The 24,975-nt window shown below is 40.7% G+C and overlaps 1 protein-coding gene across 1 annotated transcript in view; it reads right to left on the bottom strand.

Moving 5' to 3' along the window:
- Positions 1–23,644, bottom strand: part of camta1a (calmodulin binding transcription activator 1a) — a 274,965-nt gene extending 251,321 nt beyond the window's left edge. The window contains exons 1-3 of the mRNA XM_027288958.1: positions 23,486–23,644; positions 19,436–19,537; positions 9,022–9,125 (exon numbers count right to left, since the gene is read on the bottom strand). Coding sequence (XP_027144759.1) covers positions 9,022–9,125; positions 19,436–19,537; positions 23,486–23,636 — 357 coding nt within the window. The 5' untranslated portion in view covers positions 23,637–23,644. The remainder of the gene's footprint in view (positions 1–9,021; positions 9,126–19,435; positions 19,538–23,485) is intronic.
- Positions 23,645–24,975: the final 1,331 nt, after the last annotated feature.

Genomic DNA, 24,975 nt, shown 5'->3' with positions numbered 1-24,975 from the left:
TGGATATAGGAGCCTAAACAATTAGCAGATTACCTCTAGAAGGGAAAGGTTTGGAAATTTAGATGCGAAGTGATTAGTAGATTAGTCAGGGGATTTACTGTAAGAACAGTCACTCGCCTGTATATTTTTATTGCAAACACACATCCATCCACACTATATTGTGTCCGTGTCACTTAACATTATTTATGCTGTTGCCTTCTGGTGTAGGATATAAAACTTTATTCCCTACGAAGGCTACTTTACCTGAGATACACTGCAGATCATCAAAGTGTTGTGTTTTTTCTTTTTTAATACGTCAACCTGACTTGATTGTACAGGCGGCGGTCCCAAAGCATTAAGCACAGTCGCTGAGCAATATAGCACTGGTCATGAACAATACATTATCTAAACTAATATGCATAATTCAGAATAGAGTAATTTTATAGCTTACCAGTTGCAGCAGCGGCCTTCTTGTAAGCTGCAATCTCCTGACACCCTTCTGACAGAATGTTAAACCACATTTTTTGTATTCCACGGGGTACAACCGACAAGAGTGAAGCTGGCATTAATTTTGTTTGCAATCTCTTTCTATGCATCTTTTCTGTGTGTCTACTCTTGTCTTGTTATTATACGTTTTGTCTGATGTACCTCCTCTGTGAGCTGCTGCAGATTTTCCTCCGAGCTCCAATTTGGTTTTTCTTTTTGTTTCCATTTTGGCCAATTTCCTATAATTTCTTCTCTATTTAAACGGTTAGAAGCCGCTTGTTGTTAATTTCATATCTGTTAATTGCTGCTGGAGATTTAAAAAAATATATAGTTTTATGAAACACAGGCCTTTTCTGAATATCATGTTATCTGAGAAATTTAAGGAACTTATTTCGAGAATGAACAAAGTGCGTCAGACGTAGTCTAGACAGCTCTCCTGTTGTAAATCCTCGAGAGAAGGCAGAACATTTTCCTAGATTAATAACATTCTGGACAAGCTGTCCACCTTGTGAAGAGTTCAACGTGCTCAGTAGCTCCAGCACCACCAGTGGAAAAACATACTAAATTATATCCTGTATACAGAGATTCAGTTAAAAGAAAACATATTTTGCAAAATGCATTTAAAAGTTCCAGGAAGCTCCTTAGATTACAGAGTGGATCATAGAAGTGAATATGATAATGTGGACTGCCATTCAATTCCACTCATGGCTGGCAGAACAGAGGTATTCACTCATATGATCATCTACTGTATATGGAACAATATAACAGTTTATTGAAGCATAGACGCACACATCAAATGCAGATCTCATTTTCCTTTATCTAGTAAATAAAGTTAAACTCCATTACAGAATGGTTCCGCACAGAAAAATCCTGACCCAGCAATTCGGAGGAAAGGTAGAAATCTTTCCGTCTATACCTGAATAGCTTTGCAGCTCACTGAACACATGAGGGAGAAGGGGGAAGAGACAGAAGATAAGAGTAAAGGAAGGAAACCAGAGGAAGAGAGAGAGCTAGAAAGAAATCGAAGACACAAGCTGGGTTCAATTTAGAGGCTTCCCACAGGAGGTGGAGTGACCTGTATCTGCGACAATAGAGGTCATGCAATTTTTAGTGGATACCCCCGTCTTCAGGGGATACTGAGGACCCCTACCTTGATGTGCGCATCCAAAGGAAAAAAGCAAAGGGTACCCATCGCATGCAGGACCCCCTGAATGACCTGACTGGTGGGTTCCTATTACAGCTGCCTCACTACACCGTAGCCTCGCAATTGACACTTCACAGTACGCTACAACACTAGCAATCAGCAAAGCTATCAAGCTCACAGGAAGTTACTATGAAGTCAGCCATCCGAAGAAACTCTACCAATTCCTTATCTTCCTGTCTCCTACTTTCGGGCAGCCAAATGATGAAAACAGCACCATGAAATATATTTAGTAAACTGTAATTGAGTGGAAACTACAGTAAGATGAAAGTATCTCAACACATAGACATAAATTAGCCTGGGTGTTCCTATTAAAAACACTTTGAAAGGAAATAGTGAAAAGTTGTCACCGCAACACTGTGGCTGAATAACTGTGCTCGCTGAGCAGCCAGAATAAATTGTGCAGGCATTTTGCCATCTAAGCCTCAACTGAGTAGTTCAATGAAGAGCTGATATAAATAAAATCTGAACCTTGGTTAAAAAAGATCCCCACAGGATGCCCTGTACCTGCTCTATTCATTGACATATTCTCAGGACCTGAACCCGAAAAACATTGCGTCCATCTAAACCCAGAATATTAAAAAGACAAAAACAAAACAGATAAACAAACAAACACACAGATAGATGGACAAACACGACCTTTTAATTTCCACTGATTGCCCCTGAGAAGCTAATGAACATTTCTGTAAACATGTGCAATTGGTGGAAGTCATTTTAATTACTCTCCACAGAGAAAGCCACGCATGGCAAGGAGCTCAAATGAAGATAAACATTTAATCAAGCATAACCTTGTGTTCGATTAGGTGAATTCTCCGAGCACTGGCATCCACAAAAACAACGCTGACAGTTCAGGTTTGGAGGCATAATGACAGAAATGTAACGGAGCTGGCAAAGGAGACACTACTACTAATTTGACCAGGGTGGCCAGATATCTCTAATACGACTCATTCTAATCCATAGGAGAAAACTTTTATCCAGCCAGTCTTTTAATGAGGTCAGGATTTTCCAAAACAGATGCTCCAGCTTTTTACTCCAGGAGTTTCAATCCACCGTCTTAGGCCTGCAGTACACTCCACACAAACTCTAATTTGTTTTGTTTGTAAAGGCTGAGCTGGCATTGAGTACAGAGCTGTGAATTAATGCGGGCACACTCGCTATAACTTGAGGTCTGTCTATTTAATAACACACATACCAAATGGAGGAGGTTGCACAGGATTTCCCGCAGTGTTTTGTAGTGGAGGTGCCCCGCCTCGGCTGAAATAAAGAGTGCCTCAGCTAATGTCAGAAGGGATTATTGTATTTTTGTGAAATATAAAATTAGGCTAAGCTAAGGGAAACGGAGCAGCGATGAGCAGGGCCCATTGTTTAAACTGTCATTGCATTAATAACATGATGCATCACAATCTGTCTAATTCATCTCAGCACCGTACATTCGATTTGCAGTGATTAATCAGAGCGGCGTTCGCTGTTTAGCTTAAAGTTCTTATTGACAAGCTGCACTTTCATCATCAATGGCTGTGATGGGATGCGGAGGGAAGCGCTCATCACCTCTGCTCACCAATATCCCGGGCAAAACATTATGTTATAGGTCACGGTTGGAGAGAATATGCTGAGAGGAGGACAAGAAATAACTGGAAGCATGTCACCAAAGGGGAAAAACGTGATGTCACACAATGTTTTGGAATCATTTGCAGGTGACAGCATAATGTGATCATGCAAAAAAAACGCAGCAACAAACCTGTCACAATTCTTGTAGACACACAAAACACAGTAAATTTAATTCAGTTCCTGCTGATGGAGTGAAAAAAGCATAAACCTGGACGGTTGTGGCGTTGTATGAATATATTATTATATTATTAATAGTCAAAAATTACCTTTTCATTGGGAGAGATCTTCATGATACACATGTGAGCTGCAGAGCCATTGTTGTGTTATCTCATATTTTAAATTAATATAAAGAAAGAGAGTCAGTACTGTTTTCAAAGAACAAATAAATAATGAAATGATATTAATTTCCCCCATAATTGTATTCAAGGGAGTGTATTGTTGTGTAAAATCATAACACAGCGGCATGGAGCGGGTTAACACAAATGATGTTTTAGTCAGAGATAAGGAGTGAGTGATTACACCGCACTGCATCCAATTGTGCTTGTCATTATAACACCTATCTTTTAGTGTTACTGACAGTCTCTCAGGTTTATCCGATCTCCCCTTTAATTTCATTTGTTGGTGGTTTTTGGATCGCTGCTTCCCTGCCTATTACGCCCGCTGCCCGGTGAGTCCACTAAGTGTTTCTACTGGTGCCCCTGCTCTGTCCTGAGCGGCGGCATATTGCATGTAGGCGCCATGCTGTGCTGCTGCTGGCGGTGGCGTGAGGCAGAGAGGATTATTCCTGACGACAGGGGCATTAAATGTGTAGCAGGCCGGTGGAGGCCTGAGCTTGTCTGTTTTGGTTCAGCACCAGTTCAGAAGCAGTCGCTTCTAAGCTGAGTGGAAGCTCGCAGTACTCAGAGCGTTGTGCCGTTCATTAAAGGCTGAGGGTGTCACACCAGCTTAGGCCCTGTGTCCTCCCTCAACCAAAGCTTTATGCTGTACTGCTTTGCCCCTGCTTTTAAGACAGAGTCACTTGGAATATACTCACTTCTCAAGAATTGGCAAATTTTCTCTATTTGCCAGTGCTTTATAATGTCACATATTTGAGCCACTTGTTAAAAGTCAGAAAGGTTTATGTCTACAAGGAGGCTAACACTGAGGCGTCTAATCCAACATGTTGCAGCAGAGAAAATATTACCCGCTCTTGTCCTCAGGACTCCAGTAGCGAGTCATAAATGCTGTCATTCAAACGCTGTGTCTGTAAGAGCTACTACAGAAGTACATATTTAAGGGGGAAAACTCAAACCGAAGAGCAGAAAAGCCTAACCTAAATAAAAATCAGCTCCTTTCTTTGACTGGTGGTATCCTAACGGATGATACCTGCACTTGCTTTGAATCCTATAATAATGTAAAGTGAACCAAAGTGCAAGAAGTCCAACTTGAAAACAGCTCTGGTAAAATTGCATTTCTCCAGCACATCTCGAGTCCTGCAACCTTCATGCCAGTGTAACCAAACATCAGGCTGACTCTGTTTGATCTTGAAAGGGATATAAGCCTAAAGCCGTTCCTGCGTGAGATGTCCTCCTTTAAAAAAAGATTCTAATCTCAACCGAAATGTCTAGCAAAATAGAGGTCATGGTGCCAGAGCGCCCAGCAGACAATAGCGCTTGGCTTGCGGACTTGAGAGGAGTTCTGTGAGGATTTGTTCCCGTGTGTCTCACCTGGAGAGAGATGTGGACATCAATGGCTGTTACGTATGGACTTGGAAGTATTTTGTTTTTCTCTTTGCTGTACATACTTCACCCCACTGTAAAATGGGATGATGATGTGAAATCACAGAAACGTCACTGATTATTTCCACACGATCCTGACCTCCTTTAGTGTTTCTCTCAATAATACTTTTGCTTTTTTTTTCTCTGTAAATTCTCAAGCACTGCCAGGTACTTCTCTCCCATTGATAATTGGAAGGCTGATAGCATATCCATACCTTGCATGCCGCTCATGATTCAATGACATGAGTACTATTCAACCTTCTAAACTCCCATTCCCCTCCCTTGAATTTTGATTCGATTGGTTTATCTAATTTTCCAGTAAATGCCTGAAATGTATTCTTGCACACCTTCTTCTTATGAAACTACACGGGGGAATCACGAGAATGAGATCAAAATGAATAGTTCTGCATTAGCTTCACCTCGCACAGCAACACCGCCTCCCCCTCCCCGCCTTTTCTCCTTCCAGATTAAAGTTTCCAAGCGGCAACTTGTATCCTCAATCATTTCCAACCAAAAGTAAAATGAAGTGTGTAGCTCTTCATGAATGAAACTGAAACACAATCATCCCACATTTGAACAAGGTGCAAATAATGTACAGCCGCACAAGAAAAGCGGGCGGCGGGGGAAAGGAACAATAGACGCTTTATGAATATTCCTTCATACAGAACGTGCGACTTTCTAGTAGTTTTGTAGTCACGTCAGGAATGCAAAGAATGTCTTCTCGGAGGTCTGTGGATATGTGAATGTACACACAAAAAAAAGGACAGATACATGATAACCTGGCTACAATGAAAAGAGATGAATGTGTTTACTCTCTGACTGTGTTGTGTGATTTATAATAAAGCCAAATAAAGATCATTTCCGAATGTAGTGTCCCCTCCAAGAAAGCTACAGTCCCTGTCCTAATGTTGAGGTTACAACAGGACAGTTCTTACTACTAAAATGTAACTAAAACAAATTATATATATATTCCATATATTACATTAAATAATAGGAGATAATTTCTTGGGCAGCAACTAGTATTAATTATTCTGCCAGTAACTCAGTGATTAATCGTTTGGTCCATGAATCGTTAGAAAAACCAAACACAATTTCAGAGAGCCCGAGCTGACATCATCAGATATCTTGTTTTGTCAGAGCAACAGTCGGGAACTCAGAGATATCCAGTTCACTATAATGTAATGAAAGGAAAAGCAGCCAATTCTCACATTGGAGAGACTATTGCTTTAAAAATGACTCAAGGGATGAATTGATTTTTTTTTTTTTATAATAATAGTTACAGATTAATTCAAGTCAATTAATTATAGATAAGTCAACAAATCATTGCAGTTAAAATGAACCAACCGAACCTCTGTTATCATGACCTGTGGACCTGCTACGTGCCTGCTGGAGAGTCTGCGTCCAGCGTTATGTTTTAAACATGAAGACGGAGAACTGTACGGGGCAAAATATGGAATATGAAATGAAAAAGAGCTACCAGACTACCGAGAGTCCTTAAACTTAAAAAAAAGTGGGGAAATTAGCACGCATTAAGCACGCCGAGCCAGTGCCAGAAATATGCACAGAATTGATGAGGTGTCACTTTCACTAAGAGTCACACAATTGCAGCGACAAGAGCCCCTCTGATCCCTCCCTTCCTGACTGTCTGCCACCAATGAGGCACAAACACGCTCCGATTTGCATGGTCTGCACAAAATAGAAACGCCCTTGGTTTTTTTAGGAAAAGGTCGCCGTGCTCTCTTCAACCCTGGAAAACACTATTGGCATGGACACCACAACACCGCTGGAATGGCCCTTTCTGCTAATTATTTCCAGTATCCCATCAGCCTGCCAAACATCCACGAATCTGCAGCCCACTAACACAACACGGTGCTTTTTTTTTTTTCCTGAAATATGTCTCTCGTGATTAAATTTGGTAATAAATGACAAGACATGCTAACAACTGTAGCCGACAGCATTTATCCCCACCAAATGCTTAGACTTACATTTTGAGATCAATTTCAAAGCCGTGTTAATTAATTTAGACTGCTAGCAGCACAATGCAGGTCAGACAGGGCAAACAAGTTACAACATCAGCCAATTAGAAACACACGAGCGTTATACATTTTTTTCATAACTGGGGCAGGGCTAGGGAGCAAAAAATATGACAGATGGTGACTGCAAATGATGTACAATATGAGAAACTATCTGTATTTCTTGCTGTACTAATCACCACTGTACAGATCCACGTCTGTACCAAAGATGAATAAAACCCTTCATCTACGTTCTGAAATATTCTCACAGCACAAAGTCAGTGCAAAATAATATGAAACGGTAAAAAACTGTATGTCAATGACAGATTGGCTTTTTGAATATCCTGTTCCTTAGAAACAAGCCTGTCTGGTGCCTTATCATCTGGTTGTTTTTCAGTCAATTAACTTTCATCACTGCAGATGACTATATTTATATGGTCACAATGTGTTAATCAAAAGCATGGATGGTTGATTTTCGCATATTAGTTTTAAGATTTGTCATGGTGTGTGTTTAGGCCTAATTACTACCAGTTTTTCCCCCAGAAAAGAAACAAAACTGTTTCTCCATCTATCAATAGTGGAAAATGAACGTGATAAATTCATCAACCTGTCCCCTGAGAAAAAAAGAGCAGGTTGGCAAATGAGTTCTGGAGCAAATGGAGCAACATACACACCAAGTCCCTGTTAGGGAAATACAGTAGAACATAATAAACTTGTTGTGTGTGCGTTTGCGTCCACTCAAAATAAGAGAGCGAATCATCTATGTGTATACACAGATTATGAAGAGGATTGAAAATGACAGTTGTAAAGCAAATTCTTTCCAAAAAACTGTTTTTTTGTTTTGAGACACATTGAAATGTTTTCTTCGCATTTAGAAAACGACTACACAAAATGCCAGATGAAATGAGTCTTGCTTGTGTCTGTGTGTGTGTTCACTTTTCTAGGGGACTCCGCATTCTTACATAAAGCTACATTTTACTGACTTTGTTTCTAATTCCACAAACATCAAACAGGACAGAATGTCTTAAAAAGATTACAATAAGCAGCAACAATAAGATTTGCTGAAAAATAATTGAAATTGTCCGTCCTTTAGGGGAAGAAAGGGGTGTGAAAAAAGCATAACACAGGACATCTGGGATGTCTTCTTACAAAAGCAAAGCGTTTTCTGAATTTGATTTTTAAGAGAGAAAATGTAAAGCGGTGCATTATCTTTCTCTAATGTGATGCAAATACGACATGTGAGACATCTTGAGATTTCACGGCGCCGATGTTAAACACTGTTTACGTGCACATAGATGCTTCACAAAGCTTGATGCACAGCAGCAGTGAGGGGGTTTTTTTTTTGGAAGAAGAAGACGTAACATACGATTGACATTAACCTTCGATTTATGCCAAACAGAGTTTCCTTGCAGAATGAGCATTGACAAATCCATAGTAAACATAAACTACCAGGAGAGATTTTACAGTTGTCTCAGTTCAACGTGGAGATAGAATAAGGGAATATTTTAATTGTTTTTCTTGTATGAGACAAAAAAAAACCTACTGTATCATGATTAAAGGTCAGGCTATCTATGCAAAGTGCAGTGGGAATGAATTCTGTTTGGGAAAAATATTCAAAAGTATCAGAGGAAGCTTTGGGTCGATATTAAGACAGTCAATTTTATGCTTAGGGCTTTAGTGCTCAGAAATGTTTCTGAAGTTGCACAGTTAAAACAATCATGTTTAATTGTCCAATTCTTATAGTCTGAAGGGGGAAAAACACCAGAGAATGAACTCATATGAAACTAAATCCATTAATAATGTCACATGACATATTTAAACATGTAAACTGTGCGAGCAGTTGAGAGAAAGAGTGAAGAGAGTTCACGTCGCTTAGCAAACTGAGGCCTTAAAGAAAAACGTATATCTCCTGGACGGGTGTCTTTGTAAAGAGATGGACTTGAGTGGGAAGCGGTGTGATAAGCAGCGGTGGCCTTACCTCATTAGTGTTCCACCGGTGTCTCTCCTTTGGCAGCGAGGTGCATTTTGGTAGACATTCAAGCAGCTTCTTGGGCAGGTATATTTTCAAATGTCCATGTTCATCTGCAACAAGAGGAAAGACAAAACACAATATTTAGCACAGGCTTTCATACCTCCGAAGCTTCTCTCCCTCTTTATCAGTCTATCTGTCTCTCTGCAGCAAAACGCTGACTGTAAAATAACTATCCCCAACCGAATTAGGAAATTAATTTAAGAATACAGTATTGCATACATTTTATTTTGTGCTCAGCTAAATTATTTTACTGTGAAATGTATTCTATCAGGGGAGTTCACCGGAGATTTTTCACTGTCAACTTGTACAGGCTGTGTCTATTCATTATTTAGACACAATAAACACCCTTGAGTGATTTTATAGTGTATGGGGATTTAGTATGGGAATCTGTGTGCTGCACGCCAGAATGGGGCATATTATTCAGGGAAATAATTACAATTACCGGGCCCAATGCTTACATCATAATGTATGTCGTTCAATCTAGAATTTACATTTCACAACCGGTTCACAAGCATTATAAAACAGCAGCATTTAAAGGCGCCCTCATGCATGAATGCATTCAAATGTTCGTCTCGTGCTTTATTTCTGCTCAAATATGCAGATGGCTTAAGTGTGAACAAATTATATTTGTTTAGGGAGACAAAAACATGTTGAATTTATAATATCATGAAAAATCCTATTATAGTCTTTTTTATCAGAACATAAGACTCGGCTTATGTGGCAATAAATTTGAGTAATTTACGGACAAAATGGGGATATTCTGAACAAGGATCTTATCGTTAATGAGTTTAAATGCAAAAAAAACAGTGATTGTCAATCATGGTGGAATGACAGATGAACCCTCTTAAAAGTTGGAGACATTGCAACTAGTCAGAACTAAAGTGAAAGCAGGTGCATCAGCGTCTGAAAAGTCTGTGTGGAAAAGGGTTTACAGCTCATTACAATGGGTGAATAGAGACTTATGTAAGACTGTGTCCTTGAGGAAATATTTCACCATCATCTGAAACACAGCAAGCAAACAATAAGAGCTTTTCTTTCTACTGAAGGTTAGGTTATTCCTGCCCCTCCCACCCCCCTTACCCATTCACACAAACTGTGAGAATCTAATCTTTTGTATATGCCGCACTTCTAATGCATTTAGAAACTGTAACACCGCAAATATTGGATATAGAGTTCGTTAATCCAGGTAATGTTCCAGCGTGTGCACATGAATCTATTATTCAGTTTTAATGTCTGTGGATTGAGCGTAAATAAATTCACTATAGGTAATGCAAAATGCTGCATTTATCTGCAATGCAATTTAGCTTGAAAAAAACATATTACACCTAGAAAGCAACATTGTTTCACATTTATATAACTGTAGGTTAAGATACTAGTGCGAGTGCGAGGGAGAGAGACAGAGAAAAGCCTGAATATGAGTGCTGACTATGGATCCCTGGGGTAGCTGATATCAGTGGATGACTGGGAAAAACAGGAGAAAAAGTTCAACCAAAGCAAAATAGCACTTTAAAGCCAATACAAATAAGCCAGAAGTGCACTTGATTACGGGGATATAACAAGAGTGTATGTAGCTGGCTGTACATCACAGAAAGAACAGTGCTACTGCTCGGTAACCTCCATATGGAGAATTCAATGGGAATGAACACAGTAAGTCCACAGAGATGGAGCTGGCTAGGAGCATTTGAGTGTAATGTGTAAGGTGGAACATCATCACTCCCAAAGGAACGCAGTAGAGTAGATCTGTAGTATTTGCCATTTCCATCTGTACCTATAATTCTGCATGTACACTCTGGTTTTATATGAGCTGCGCAGGTATCTGTAATCATTCGCTTCGCCCAATTAAGAATCACATACAGCATCTGCTCCGAGGTACCACCAGAGCGGTTTCACTGTCAGAACTGGAAAACACGCTGCAACTGAACGATCAGAGACGTTCCCGAAGAACAAAGGAAGCTGTTTTTATGTGCAGACGTGTTATTATACAGCGTGGACTTAGAACGAACGAGAATCTGTAGCCTAGCTTTAATACGGTGCCACAAATTTGTTATGTTTCACTAAAAAAAAAAGGGGCCTGAGAAAAGCCGAAGGCCTTCGATGCTGAAGCCCACTCACAAATAGGAAATCACACTCAGACACAGCATGGGTCAGTACAAAGTCTTGGCTATCTCCCATCCTACAAAATGTGCTCTGAAGATTTTCCTCTTTGCAATCGACAGACAGCAATAGCGGCTGATACATATGGCAAGTCTGTCACTGCACAGATTATTCAGGATTCAATGCTTCCCCCTGGCACACCCTCCTATGACACCATTGAGACAGAGCTGAATTGGAATATGTCTCAAGTATGTTGAGGATTTTCTCTCAGAGAAGAGTCGGAGATATAAATCTACCGTAGGGCGATGTGTCCGCTCAGTCTGAAATACTTGAGATGGAAATATGCAGCATGGACGATATTGACAGATGCAATAAAATCTCTCACTTGGTTTTTAATAATTTCACGACCCTGTAATCACACCGGTCATTGCACAACATGTTTTTGTGTGCAAAACATTGTTGGCTCCACAACATTTCTCTGCCACGGATCCCCGAACTAAATGCAAAACACACACAGGGTTCAGTATGCTGTGCGCATGAAAAAGGCGACACGACTGCAACGCGCATTTTACTTTGAAATGCCAGTCTTGTATTTGTCAGCTAACAACCCCCCAAGAAACAGAGCAACCTGTGTAAACGCTGCAGGACTAACAAGATGTTAACTGGGTTTCTCTTAATCTCTTAACCTTACATGGATGCTGCTGAACTCGGGCTGCTGCCTGAAATTGGGGATTGATCAGATTGCTAATGAACATAGTGAATGTGAGAAGACACAACTATGTTATGGAGACATCCTCGCGAGAGCCTGGTGTATGTTCAGCTCTTATTTTTAGACAAACAGATGTGACACAGGAGACTAATTTCCATCTGTCACATTCTGGATGGTGTTCTGTAATATTCTTTAGATATACACATATGAACTTTTATTTTCTACAGTATATATTTATATATATATAATTGTACTTATTTGTTCGAATGACAGCTTTTCACCTGTTTTAATAGCAAGTCCATTAAAGCCATGAGAACAGTTCATTCCAAAGGCTCATGTCTTTAATTGACTTGCTAACATCAGGTAATGTTGGCAAGTCAATAATGTTAGCGAGTCAATTAAAGGCATGAGCCTTCAGTTTTGGAATTAACAGTTACAATAATGCTTTTTTTGGAGACGCAAACAGGAAGTGTAATATTGCCATGAAGTCAATTAATTAGCTGTGGGCTCTTTTAGTCCGTATTTGTTTACGTTTTAGTGAATGAGCACCATTAGAAAGTACGCCGAATTGGCCATTAGAAGTTCCTGTTTGCAATGTGGCCATGGATGTCCACGCCGCTGTCTCTGGATCACTTCGACGCCGAAGAAAACGGCGAGTTCTGGGGGCGTGATTTGTCTCATGTTTTAAGCGACTTCATGAACGTTTATTCCATGTAATATAACATCCTCCTCGAGTCGAAACATGCGTGTGTCATGTCTGTGTGTTCACATTTGACTGAGTTATGACTCAGAGAAGGAGTGACGCGTGGTTCTAAAATAGCGTCACCTTAATAGAGTCCTTGTGCTGTGTGCGCAAGGTCTACTGCTGCAGCTCCAACTGCTTAGTATGTTGATAAGTAGCCCAAATTAACGTGCCCAGAACAGCAAAGTTGACCTGTCTCTTTGCCTCACATCTCTGTCTCCACCCCCTGCAACTTCCCTCGCAGGGTTTAAACCCCCTTCTCTAACACCTGTAGTTAAAAACTCATTTACAGAATATATTATAGACACACAGTGTAGCCAGAATACAGATGAAACAACAACTATTCCCTTCAAGTGCCACACTTTCAAAATGTCACATTTTGGGGTGAACGGTGCAGAATAGCCTTTTGTCTTTCATTTACAAGACAATGATGCTATAAACATACACCGACAAGGCAAGTAAGTTATTTTCTTTATGGCCAAAAAACTGTGAAATGTGAAACTAGCCAAGTCAAGTCACCTGACCTCAATCTGACTGAGCATGTGTTTCACTTGCTGTCTACCAGACTGATGGCAAGAAGGCCCCCAAAACAAGCAAGAAATGAATATGGCTGCAGTACAGGCCTGGCAGAGCATCACCAGGGAACACGCCAAGTGTTTGTTGATGTCTATGCATATCAGACAGTCCCTGAGCGAGAGGGATTTGGAACCAAATATTTAATATATCTACTGATCTAAGCCATAAAATATTTATTAAGATATCTGAATTTTTAGCGATATATACCTGTGCTATGTTATTTTACAACATTCCGAATTAAGCCAGCCGCTCTGAAATCCTGTCCCGGTGTTTGTGGCATCACCCGTGAAATGGATAAAGCACTTAGTGTGGCATTTAGTTGACGTATTTCCTGCTTTGACATATTCATTATTTATTCAAGACAGGCTGGTGTGGATATTAATTTCCACTGCTAAATCAACACTTAACTATGTAGAGAAAAGTTCAAAATGTGGCGAAGCGGTAAGTAGTCCAGCCTGTTGACGTGTATGCACAATAGAGGGCTTCAGCACATTAACGTCAGATTATACAGTGTGCCAGCGTGTTCAAGGTTGTATGTATCTCAGATATGGATGACTGTATTTCTTTGAAGAACAGACTAACACGTTTGTACTTTGTGCTGCTAAATAAACCATGTTTTTTAGATGTTCAGTGTCGGCCTTCACTAATCTGGGAGTCATTGTCTAACTTGAGAAGGGCCTTGTTTTGTTTTTTTTTTGTACGAGAATGTTTCTTCTGAGGATCTCAAAGCACACAAAGGTGAACCGAACATTTCTGTTGTCGAGTGCTGAGGTTTCTTTTCTACAAGCATTACACTCTCATAAGCGGTTTCTTTCTTTCTTTCAGCTGCTATTTATCTACGCTAATAATATTTCATCTGCTCTACGTCTACTGTTGCTTCCACCGGGTATTTCCACAGATGTGAAGGAGGAACTGTGAGCGCTCTAACTAATTAAAAATCTGTCCGCTGTGGCACGGAAATCCACACGTACTGTACTTTTAGGCTGAAAACAACCGACAGGTGAGTAGCTCGGATGCCAGACTTGGAATAGGTTTACGGAATATAGACAAGCTCTTCATAATCAAATTGTCTGGTTTGATCAGTGCATAAACAACAAATTACCCCCCCCAAAAAACTTGGCTTTGAAAATGTAAATGTAGCTTTTTTCTTTTCTTAACCAGAAGCTCATCAAATCCTGAAAGGAACTGCACTTCTCTTGCGTTTCCTGTGCTCTCCCTTGTAAGGTTTAATATTTATTTTGGAGACTAAACAGCGGGCCTAATGGCTGCTTGTGCATTAGCCAAGAAAAGGATACAGAGAAAACTACTATTTGGTTGTAAAACACTAAAGTGCAAGACAGGCTGATACCAGAGCTTGTTACATGAGAGGATGTGCTGAGCTGAGCTGGCACGCTGGAGCCAATTACATTCTAGGTCTTGATGAGCGAGCTCACATACAAAAGGCTAAACAGGGAGAGGGGCTCTGTTCAGCACAGAAGGCTACAGGTCTGGAGCTTTCATGTTGTCATGAGTGGCCATTTGTGTGCCGAGGAGAGGCAAGCCCCGTGCATGGTCCTACATAATTCACATCATCCTCTAGTCGAATGAGTATAGAGATATATATATTTCTGCGTGCTGATGTTTGGATTATCACTGATCCTGGCTTCTAAGCAAACACTTGGGCCGAATTTAAGGGTATCTGTCATGCAAGCTTGCTCCAGCCCCACCCTAGAGACGAGAGCGAGGGTCATGAGACTGGAAAGGCTGACAAAAACAAATCTTTAATCAATATCCGAGCCCTGAACGCAAAACCCTCTCTCTTCCGTCTCTGTCTCGGAGCGCTCTGGGAGTGACAGTTTTTCTTTTTAATCTGTGCCCACATTGTGGAGAAATTGCAAGCTAATGTTTTGGCTATAGATCATTCAACAAATCGCTGCTGGCGGTGCATATCCAAAGTAACAGTTTGAATGCGAGCGTTTCTCCACAACAGTTCAGTGGCTAATATGGCTCGAGGATGCGAAGAGCGGTTGAACATGATCTGTTCTGTTGTACAGATACCTGACACATGAGGGACATGAATCATAGAAGAGCAAACAATCCTGTGGATAAAACATTTGGCTTTCATCTCTGTCCAGTAAGAAGAAGTGCTGTGAAACTGAATTAGGCCTATGGCAATGTCTGTTATCATTAGGTTGGATCACAGCCAACAACTGGGCTGGACCAAAAAAATGCCCCTAAGAGTTTAACTCCAGAATTAGCCTGGTTAGCCAAATGAGCTTATCTCAGACATATTTCATCAACAGGGGTGAGAAATTTCGAGCGAACGGAAACCAAAACATACTCCCTCAATCTGCTGCACGAGAACTGAAGCCAAGCAACAAGTCATCGGCGGTGGTGAACGATCGAGAGCTTCGAGTCTCTGATTTTCTCAAATGTGAACACTGGCTGGTTTCTTTTGTTCTCTAGGAGCCTAAACTGTAATCAGTGATCAACATTTCTGACATTTTATGGACCAAACAACTTAACCGTTGATCGAGACAATGATTGACGGATTAATCAACAATGAAAATAATCATTAAATGCAGCCCTAGAATCATACTTGTCGGTGAAAGCGGCGTAAAGATTAAATAGCAAACCCTTCAAAATTCCACCCTAATGCTCATCACAAGTCCATCACTTTAACATCACGAAATAATTGCCTTGTTTTGCATATTTCCCAACTGTATTTTAAGTTTATTTGCCAACACGAGTCCCTTTTTAAAGATAAAATAAGCCGTATTGTTTCACCTGGTGATGCACCCTCATTTGTTACATCCCCTGCAACTAACAATGGTGTTTGTTCCAAAAGCTTACTTTGGAAGAAGCAAAAGGCATTTTGATCACTTAATCCCTGCATTATCTGAACAAAATAACACTCATACACTTATGCAGTCACAGTGAGAGGAACAGAAACAGTATAACATCACTTATTATTGAAATCATTGCGCTTGCATCACCAGCAAGGGGGATTTGAAGGAAAACAGTTTCTACCGCATGCATTTTTCTTTTTAAAAGGGATGTGGGAGAATATGGTCAGTGAGATGCATGAACATGACATGAGAAATATAACAAGCATCTAAATTTAAACAATCCATAACTGGTAGTGTGTGGGATGTGACATGCAGTAAGTATAATGACCAGCTCTATAGGAGGAAAGATGTCAAACCAGTCCTGTGACAGAGTTCAGACCGCAGGCATAGGTGTAGTGGCAGGTTAACATGATGGAAACAATTACAAGATGTTGGGAGGGGAAGAAAAAAAAATCCAGACAAAAGAAAAAAACGTGAAGCAGAGATAAACCCAGCCAAGGTGCAGCGGTCAGCTGATAACATGCTGTCAATTAAAAGCGATCAATCTCGTCGTGAGGGCGTGAAAGAAGGAGGAGTAAAGGTGAAGAGGGAGTTTAACCAGCAGGAGAGTATTGCGATGGTATTTACAGTAATGGGATATTGCCTCTGTAGCCTTCAGATTAGGACACTTTCCTGTGATTCATCTAATCCCCTATATTCCTGTTAACGTCACTAATCCTTCGCGGCCAAATGTCATGACTCATTCAACACTTTCAAAGCAAATAAATGTGTCTAACCATAAATAAAACAAAACATCTGTTTCTCTTTATGTGTTACATTTTGTCTCTCTTTTCATCACTAATTTCCAGATTAGCTTCGAAAATACAATTTAATTTAGGCCTTTAATATCTTTGTCATTGGTTTTACATTGTATCTACGAGGAAAGACTGGTGGTGGTGCTTGGACACTAGTGAACAAGAACACTTGATTAGACCAAAGTCTAGAGCGTGCAGCTCGTGGGAGATCCTGAGCTGAGCTTTACTACAACGCAGGGCAATATAAGCAGTGTCAAATTTCCCTGGCAGTAATAACAATGATTGGCCCGTAGTCCAGGGGCTGGTCTCCCCACAGCCGGATGCCTCCTGACGGGGACATGGAGAGGAGTATGTCGACTTTAAATAGCCATGTGTTAGTGTAAGGGACTGGGAAACCAATTATCTTTATCATTTGGCCTATAGCCTGTTCGATAACACTCTTACATACAGTGAAATTACTAACCGCCCACAAGCGAGTCTTACTGAACTTCGCTATGGTGTTGCTATGTTACCATAAAAAGTACAACAAAGAGAACACTGACTTGCTTCTGGAGTTAGCGTCTAGGATGAATGTTTGACCTGCCAACAGCTGTTGAGATGCAAGAGGTGTTGTTGTTGTTGTTTTTTCTCCTCCCGGTGGAAAAGATTAAGAATGTCAGCAAAAGATTTGAATTACACTAAATCTAACTGGACATAATTTCCTTATGCATGTGCGATACGGCTGCGCAATATGCAACACGCCGGGTGGGAAAATTCATTGTTTACATTCCCTTAATGGCTATACCCTGGACGCACTACAGCTCCATGTTGTTATAATAATATGGTGTAATATAGCATAATAAGGAAAAGACTGTCAAAAAGTCAAACAGCTGAGAAAAAAAAAAAGCCTAGGCCTATTACTGGAAGTTCAACAAACATGCACACACGGTTAACTGCCTGCAACAAACTGAAAATGACTCTTTATGTGTTCTCAGCCCTCACCAAGCTCATCCATCCATAAAAATCCCATCTCAAGGAGAGCAGAGGTGAGGTCTCTCTCTCTCTCTCTCTCCCTCTCTCTCTCTCACTACCTCTCTCTTGCTCTTGTTCTCTTTCACTTTCTCCCTTTTGCTTACACATGCACACAAACAAAGCACCTCCTTTCCCCTGTGTGTGTGTGTGTGTGTCATAACTACTCCTACAATTACTCAGACGATTACTCAGATCAATGGTTTACCTGCCTCTTTGAGGCTGCTGTATTCTTGCTACAGAGTGTCCTGGCGAGGCAGAAAAAAAAAAAAAAAAAAAAAAACCTCCGGGCTGAACGCATTAAACAGGGTGTCTGACATGGGTACAGGATACTGTAATACCACGCAATAACATGAGGGGAAATAGCAAGACTGGCAAAACGTGTTGACAGTCACAGCTGTCACACATGAGGGGGGGTAACGCAAAAGTCTATCAACAATGTTCCCTGTTACAGTCTGCATGCCTGTTTCATAGATCTGCACAAGCAGTCCCCGTGTTATTAAATCTCTCAAAACATTCCCTTTTTAAAAAAAAAAACCCAAAAAGAGTCGGTGCAGCAGAGCTCTCACGGTGACAGAAATCGAGTGAGTCTAACAAGGTGTTGGGGGGTGATTTCAGACTCTCTATTTAGAAATGACAATACATGAGCACACTTAATTACCCAGACTCTAGTCTAGATCAACAGAGTCTTCCAGCAGTGAAGAGACTGGTGTATTTATTAACAATGAAGGGGCTTCTTTTCTGCTGAGAAACAATCTGCTTTAACAGAGGACTTTTTTTTTTTTCAATGGGTAAAGACAGAGGCTAAAAATCAGACACATTTTCAAAAGAGGAATGGAGGGAAAAATCACCCATAAATAAAATCAAGACTCTGGCCTATATTTCTGACTGATTTTTTTTTTTTTGGTTGTGACAGAAAATAGCACTTGTACGCAGACTTGTAAGTGCACTGAAGCAATTCCCACAGAAGCTGGTTTTTACAAGTCATAAAAACCTCAGCTATGATGTTGTGCTGTCTTTGTTCTTTGCCCCCAGTCTACAGTTCTCACAGAGCACAAACGTAATGAGAGAAAGAGGCAAAAGCAAAGATTAATCCGTTTGAAGGGAAAAACTATCCAGCAAATGCATACATATTTTTGTCATACACAGTTTAATTTTGTAAGATTTTAAAGCCCTATCATTAACTTGGGTTGATTTTCTTTTGCACCCCCTCATCAAATGCTGGTTTAAGGAAAGCAGAGAAAAGACAAGTACAGGGCCATAATTGATGGCTCAAAATGTAAGCTTTCTCTCTGAGGGTCTGCTCAGGTCCTGATCCCCTGGCCTCAACCTGAAACAATCACTCTTAGTTAACGACAACACTTCAGCTATTGACAGCGTGATCCCGTAAAGCAGACACTTCAATCAACAGAGCAGCCGGAGGAGGTGTTGTGTTGGGGAGGAGAATAAAAAAGAAAGGAGAGAGAGAGAGGAGGAGGGGAGAGAGGGGGGGGGGGTCATGGGGACGGATGAAATCAAGAAGTAAATAAATGAATCAATGAATGAATAATAGATTGGCCAGCTAGTGGCCTCTTGGAGCAGCAATGCAGTATTAATAACTGACTCTTACTGTTCGTCTCTGTGTCATCACTGATACTCTTAGGTGGACCATGGCCAGCATAACACACTGCTGATCTGTACATTCGATCCGGATTACGAACTTTCTTCAGTCCTTCAGGAGGCAAAGAGAAAAGTAGAGAAAATCGAGGAAAAGAAGCAGCCTGTGATAACTAAGCAAAAGTCCCCCATGCAAGCAATATCAACAGAAGCTAGACAGTATATTGAAATACATTTAAAAACACACAAGAGCTATATGAGGCTAATAATGTTAATAGTAACAAATAACAAAGGCAGTAAATCACATTTTCATTGTCATTTGAAACAGCGAAGCTCTCGATCGAATGAATATTCGTGCAAGAAACTGACAGTAACACAGGTGACTGTGGCTCTGGTCTGGTTTGATATGGGTCAGTAACACTCCCTATTGTATCAGTGGTAAACTGGATGAATCAATACAATCAATCAGTGGAGGCCGTGCAAAGCAGTCAGTAAAGGTCTATTACAGGCAAGGCATTAGGAATGATACGTCTCAGCAACCACAGACCGGACCTGGGTCCCATCCATCCACACCTCACTGATTCAATTAAAAGGCTGAAGAGAAGAACAAGAAGAAGAAGAACAAGAAGAAAAAAAAAAAACGTAGTGCCTGATTCAACACAAAACTGGGAGAGCAAGTCGTCCGACATCGCGAGGAGGTTAAATTCATCCTTCTTTACAAAACAGCGGAGAAATATTTATACCAATGCTGCACAAGCACTTTTGTAAGTTAATGGCTGACTGCGTGCTTACTTGATGTTTTGCTGCCGCTTCAACCTGAACTTTGAGTGAAATGATAACATCATGAAACTTTTTTAAACTGCACCCCGCTTGAAAATAAAAGAGAAATATTACTTCCTGCACAGCTGAGGCTACAGGCCTAATTCACTGCACTTTGTTGTCGCTAATGTTCCAGACCGCATTCGTAGTTTATTGAACACACCTGTGTGAGTTTTACGTCGGTAAACTAGCCCTTTGCCTTCGGGTAATTATAAATTAATGTGAATATGCTACACTGTTGTGCTACGTCTGCAAAAAAAAAGACTCAAGATTCAACTTTAGAGGTTGAAAAGCATCAAAATTGAACTTTAACACAGTGTTTCTTTTTCTGTGGCAGCTTGTGTTTACAAAAAAAATGCTTGTTTCACTCCTCAAATTTGGCTCTCGTGCAGAAATATTTTGTATCACTATCTGCTCCGGTAGATTCATAACGTCATCGGCTATAGATTTAATCCAGAGCAGTCTCAGTGTAAGACATATCAAGCCTGTCTTTGCAGTGCCCTCCAGGCCTTGTACTGAAAGTAACAGACCCACGGTGCTTTTTTATGAGTGTGAAGAAAAGAAGAAAAAAAAAATACCCCCCCTGAGGGCTCTGACAATCAGTTAGACTGGAGAGAAATACCCCAGGATGTAAACATTACACCACTGAGTGAGACTGGGTCATGGCCCCTGGGTTTAACACAAGAAGTAACCCTCAGTTGTTACCGGGGGCCATCATAAGGCCTGCCAAACAACTAAGAGAGATCAGCACTGGCCACATACCACAAGGACAAAAGGTTAAGGAAACGCTGTTTGGCTCTTTCGGTGGCTACATGTCGTGTAAAGACAGTAATAGCGGTGTACGTTAACTAAGAAAAACTGGATGCAGGAGTGGAGTCACGCTGACAGCTCTACGTCAAAGCTTTAAGAGCCAGGCTTGCGTGAGACGACATCACATTTTTACAAAGGTATGAAGCACTCTCTCTCTCTCTCTCTCTCTCTCTCTCTGCTCCCCTTGCTCCTCCTCCTCTTTTTTTTCCACTGACCGGCCTCACAGGAACACTGAAAATAACTTAACCTGCTCAGCAATGGGACTTTCAAGTCAGGGTTTTCGACGAGAGCTCCCTGTGTCGGTCGGAGAGAGGCAACCGACTAACAACCGGAGCCTTTAATTGTCAAGTTGGGCTATGTAGATGAATACATTAGGACTATACGCCACAGTGAAGTCATTACTATCATAAAACCAGATGTCTTCATTTTTTTTTTTTTTTGTCATAGCCACAGACAGATCCCTCATATAGTAAAGTGTGTTTCTGTAGCTCAATAGCACCCCCTGGTGGGACTCTGCTTGGTGGTTGGCACACTGACATCCAAACAACTGAATTCTTTTTTATCGTTTCCCCTCACATGGACAGAGGCAATTTGTTTACACTCGTTTGAAACATTAAAGTCCTTCTACATCAAAAAAAAAGAAAAAAAGGGATTCGTGTTTGAGGTTACTGACACCAAACTCTGACCGAGGTCTGTTCAGTTTCGAAGCCTTGCAACAACACAGCTCAAAAACAGCTGGACAATTTATGTAGAAATCTTCTTTTTTCTCCCTCCCCTCTCTCTCTCGAATTATGCAGCCAATTTTAAAGTCTACTCTCACTCTTGCGCCAACCTAATGGTCAATATGAATCAATAAACACCACCAAGTCTAAGGGGTTAGAGAGCAAGAACATGCTGTATCAATGATCTATCATCAAGAAAAACTAAACTTTAACACTCAAAAGTGTGACATAACTCACACCACCACAACACAAATGCACATAAACATAAGCAGCACCCTTCAATTAAACATGCACATGTGATTAACATGCTCAGATATTGTTAATAAGTTGCTTTATGTCATCACCCTTGGTCAAAATGTGACACAGTGAGATGTAAATGCGTGACTCAACCTCCAGTCTGGGTCATTAAAAAGCTGCTATAAGGGTAGAAAAACTAGTCCCATTAGGCTTATTTTCATGTTTAATTAGTCAGCCAAAAAAATCCACACCAAAAAAAAAAAAATCAATGGGCCTCTTTGAATGAGAACAGATCTCTTATGGTTATGTTTAGCAGTAAAATATCCCACTAAACAGGGAATAAGTAAGTCTGACGCGTTTCATTTTAAGTTAGTGAGCCGTATGAAATAAGCTGAGAGGGGTGGAAAAAAGTCATCATTTCATTTTTTTTTTTTTTTTTTTTTTTTTTTTTTTTTTTGTCCCTGTGTGTGAAAGTAGTTTTAATGGGCAAGGCTGCTGGAGAGATGCTACACACACTCTCTCTCTCTCTCTCTCTCTCTCTCTCTCCATCCTCCCTGTTTCCTCTGGTGTGATGGCATTTCATTTTCAAGTGCGATAGGGCATTGCAAGTCGAGCAACGTTTAGACGCCAAATACCAGCCCTTTTTTAAAAAAAACAAAAAAAAACATATTATTATTAGTAGTAGTAGTATTAAAAAGCAGATGCATCACTTCTGTCTCGCCGAAGAAAATATACGCGCTTCCAAAAAACTGAACGCTTTCCAAGACGAGGGGAGGAGGAGGGTTAGAAAATATAAATAGACGAATACATTTTTAAAAACACATTATTATCGCAATGCCTTTTTTAAAAAGGAAGCGGCTGCAAATAAATAAATAAATAAATAAATACTGATATAAACTAACACACCATGCACGCCGCTTTATAAAGCTGGGCAATAAGGGAAGAAGTTAGTCGATGCCAATGACATGTTGTCATTAACTTAGCCTTGTTGTTGAAACAACTTGAATTTCTCGTCGTCTGCTGAAGCTGAAAATAAAGCGGCGTTACTTTAACTGCACGCCTGCACTATTTGTCCTCCGTGGCGTGCTTTTAAAATGTGGGGCTACGACTGTGGAGGGGGGGGGGGGGGGAGAGATATAGTGAGCAGCTCGGCTATGAAAGCAGGCTAATATTAGCTGGCTAGGTGATGTCTCCACGTTTTATCGAGAGGTTTATTCGGTGGAAAGAAAAAAAAAAAAAAACAACCGGAGCCGTTTTTTCTTTTTCTACCGAAAAAATCTCCCACCGCTCGTCCCTCAGCTCGCGTGTCATCCCCCCGCGCGGAGTAGTTAAAACAACTGTTTTTTTTTTTATTTTGTGTATTTAAAAAAAAAAAAAAAAACACACACACACACACCAAACACACCAAACACACACACACACACAAGCAGCGGTCATACTAGTAAAAATTAATCCCATTATATTTTCTATCTTACCTTCCGGCTTGTTTTCGGCAGCCATTTCCCCTTCACGCGCAACATCCTCCTCCTCCTCACGACCGTGGGTACCACGCGCGTGCACGGTGAGGACAGCACGAGGAGGGACTGAAAGGGAGCGAGTCGGTCCGAGCCGAGGAGAACTTACCATTGGCTGCGAGGCGGTGACTGACAAGAGAAGGCTCCGGGATGAAAAACACATCTCCCCCCCCCCTCCTCCTCCTCACCTTGACACCGGCAGCCGTGTTTTTATTTTTTTTATTTTTTATGTTTTATTATTTTTTTGTTACAGTGAATTTAAAGCAGCACAGAGGCGCTATGACGCTTTTTGTTACGTGTTAAAAAATATTTAAAAAAAAGTTAACACACAGGATGCGAGGTTAGATGGTTTATCTTTTATTGTGAATATTAAATGTGATGTTTTTTTTTGTTGAGAAGTTAAAGTTGCTTAACACCGAATAAACTCATATTCATTCATATTCATCTACTTAGCATCAATTTTAAGTTCCTGCACACACACACACACACACACACACACTTATTATAAACAAACAATTGACACACACACATCAAACAGCAGTAACAGTCTGCACAGTCCATCAATCAGCTGTCCACATGTCAGTTTACATTTGAAATCCTCTGGACTGGTTTGATCCCTTGTAGACACGTCTAACTGATTTCAAATAGTTGCACCATGATACAGAAGGCTGCGGGGATTTTTTTCGTAGAAGATGCGGATCCTAACCTCTTATGTGCCCATTAAGGAGCTGCTGGTGGAGGAGTACATCTAAACAGTTCTGTCAGGCACTTGGGGAGGGGGTGGTGGTGGTTAGATTTTTTTTGAAGACCACTGCCAACATGGTTACTTCAAATTCTGTCCACAATGCTGTCAAAGCTTTTCAACTTGTATCATTACAGCTGCAGTTACATACATCAGGTTTGACAATAGCAGCCCTATAGCCAGGCTTAAAACACCACAGGCAATCTAATTACACACCGTTGTGTTTAATAGACTTTGCTTTTGGCACTGGACGTCAACTATAGCACTTAAGGACAGCCTTCATCTTATATTAACAGTGTTTGGTGGCCGTCAGTGCTGAAATGCATTGAGGTGATGCTGGTGCTGGTTGTGATGGTGTTGGTGGTGCTGAAAGGACAGCTCCTCTGCAGCCCTGCTGCTCGCGCCGCCCCATACAGTCAACTTGCTCGTTGTTATTGCAAAGAAAGTAATAATGAACTAATGAAAGACCTAATGTTAGTGAAGTCTTAATTGTCCCTAGGTGGATAAGGATGCAAGACAACATCCCCCCTTTTAGAATTAGGCACATACATTGATGCATCTATACTGAGAAATTAACACTAATTAGTGTTTTTAGTTAATAGAAAAGCATGATACTTGCTCTGCGTGGCAAATGACATACCATTCATTATTATTTTTTGTTTGTTGTTGTTTGCTTGTTTCCACGCACGCTCTCTCTGAACATGAACAT

Source organism: Larimichthys crocea, chromosome XV (assembly GCF_000972845.2).
Source record: "Larimichthys crocea isolate SSNF chromosome XV, L_crocea_2.0, whole genome shotgun sequence".
NCBI classification, from domain to species: domain Eukaryota; kingdom Metazoa; phylum Chordata; class Actinopteri; family Sciaenidae; genus Larimichthys; species Larimichthys crocea.
Note: the sequence above shows the minus strand (reverse complement) of the source record. Positions and strands in the feature narration are given on the sequence as shown.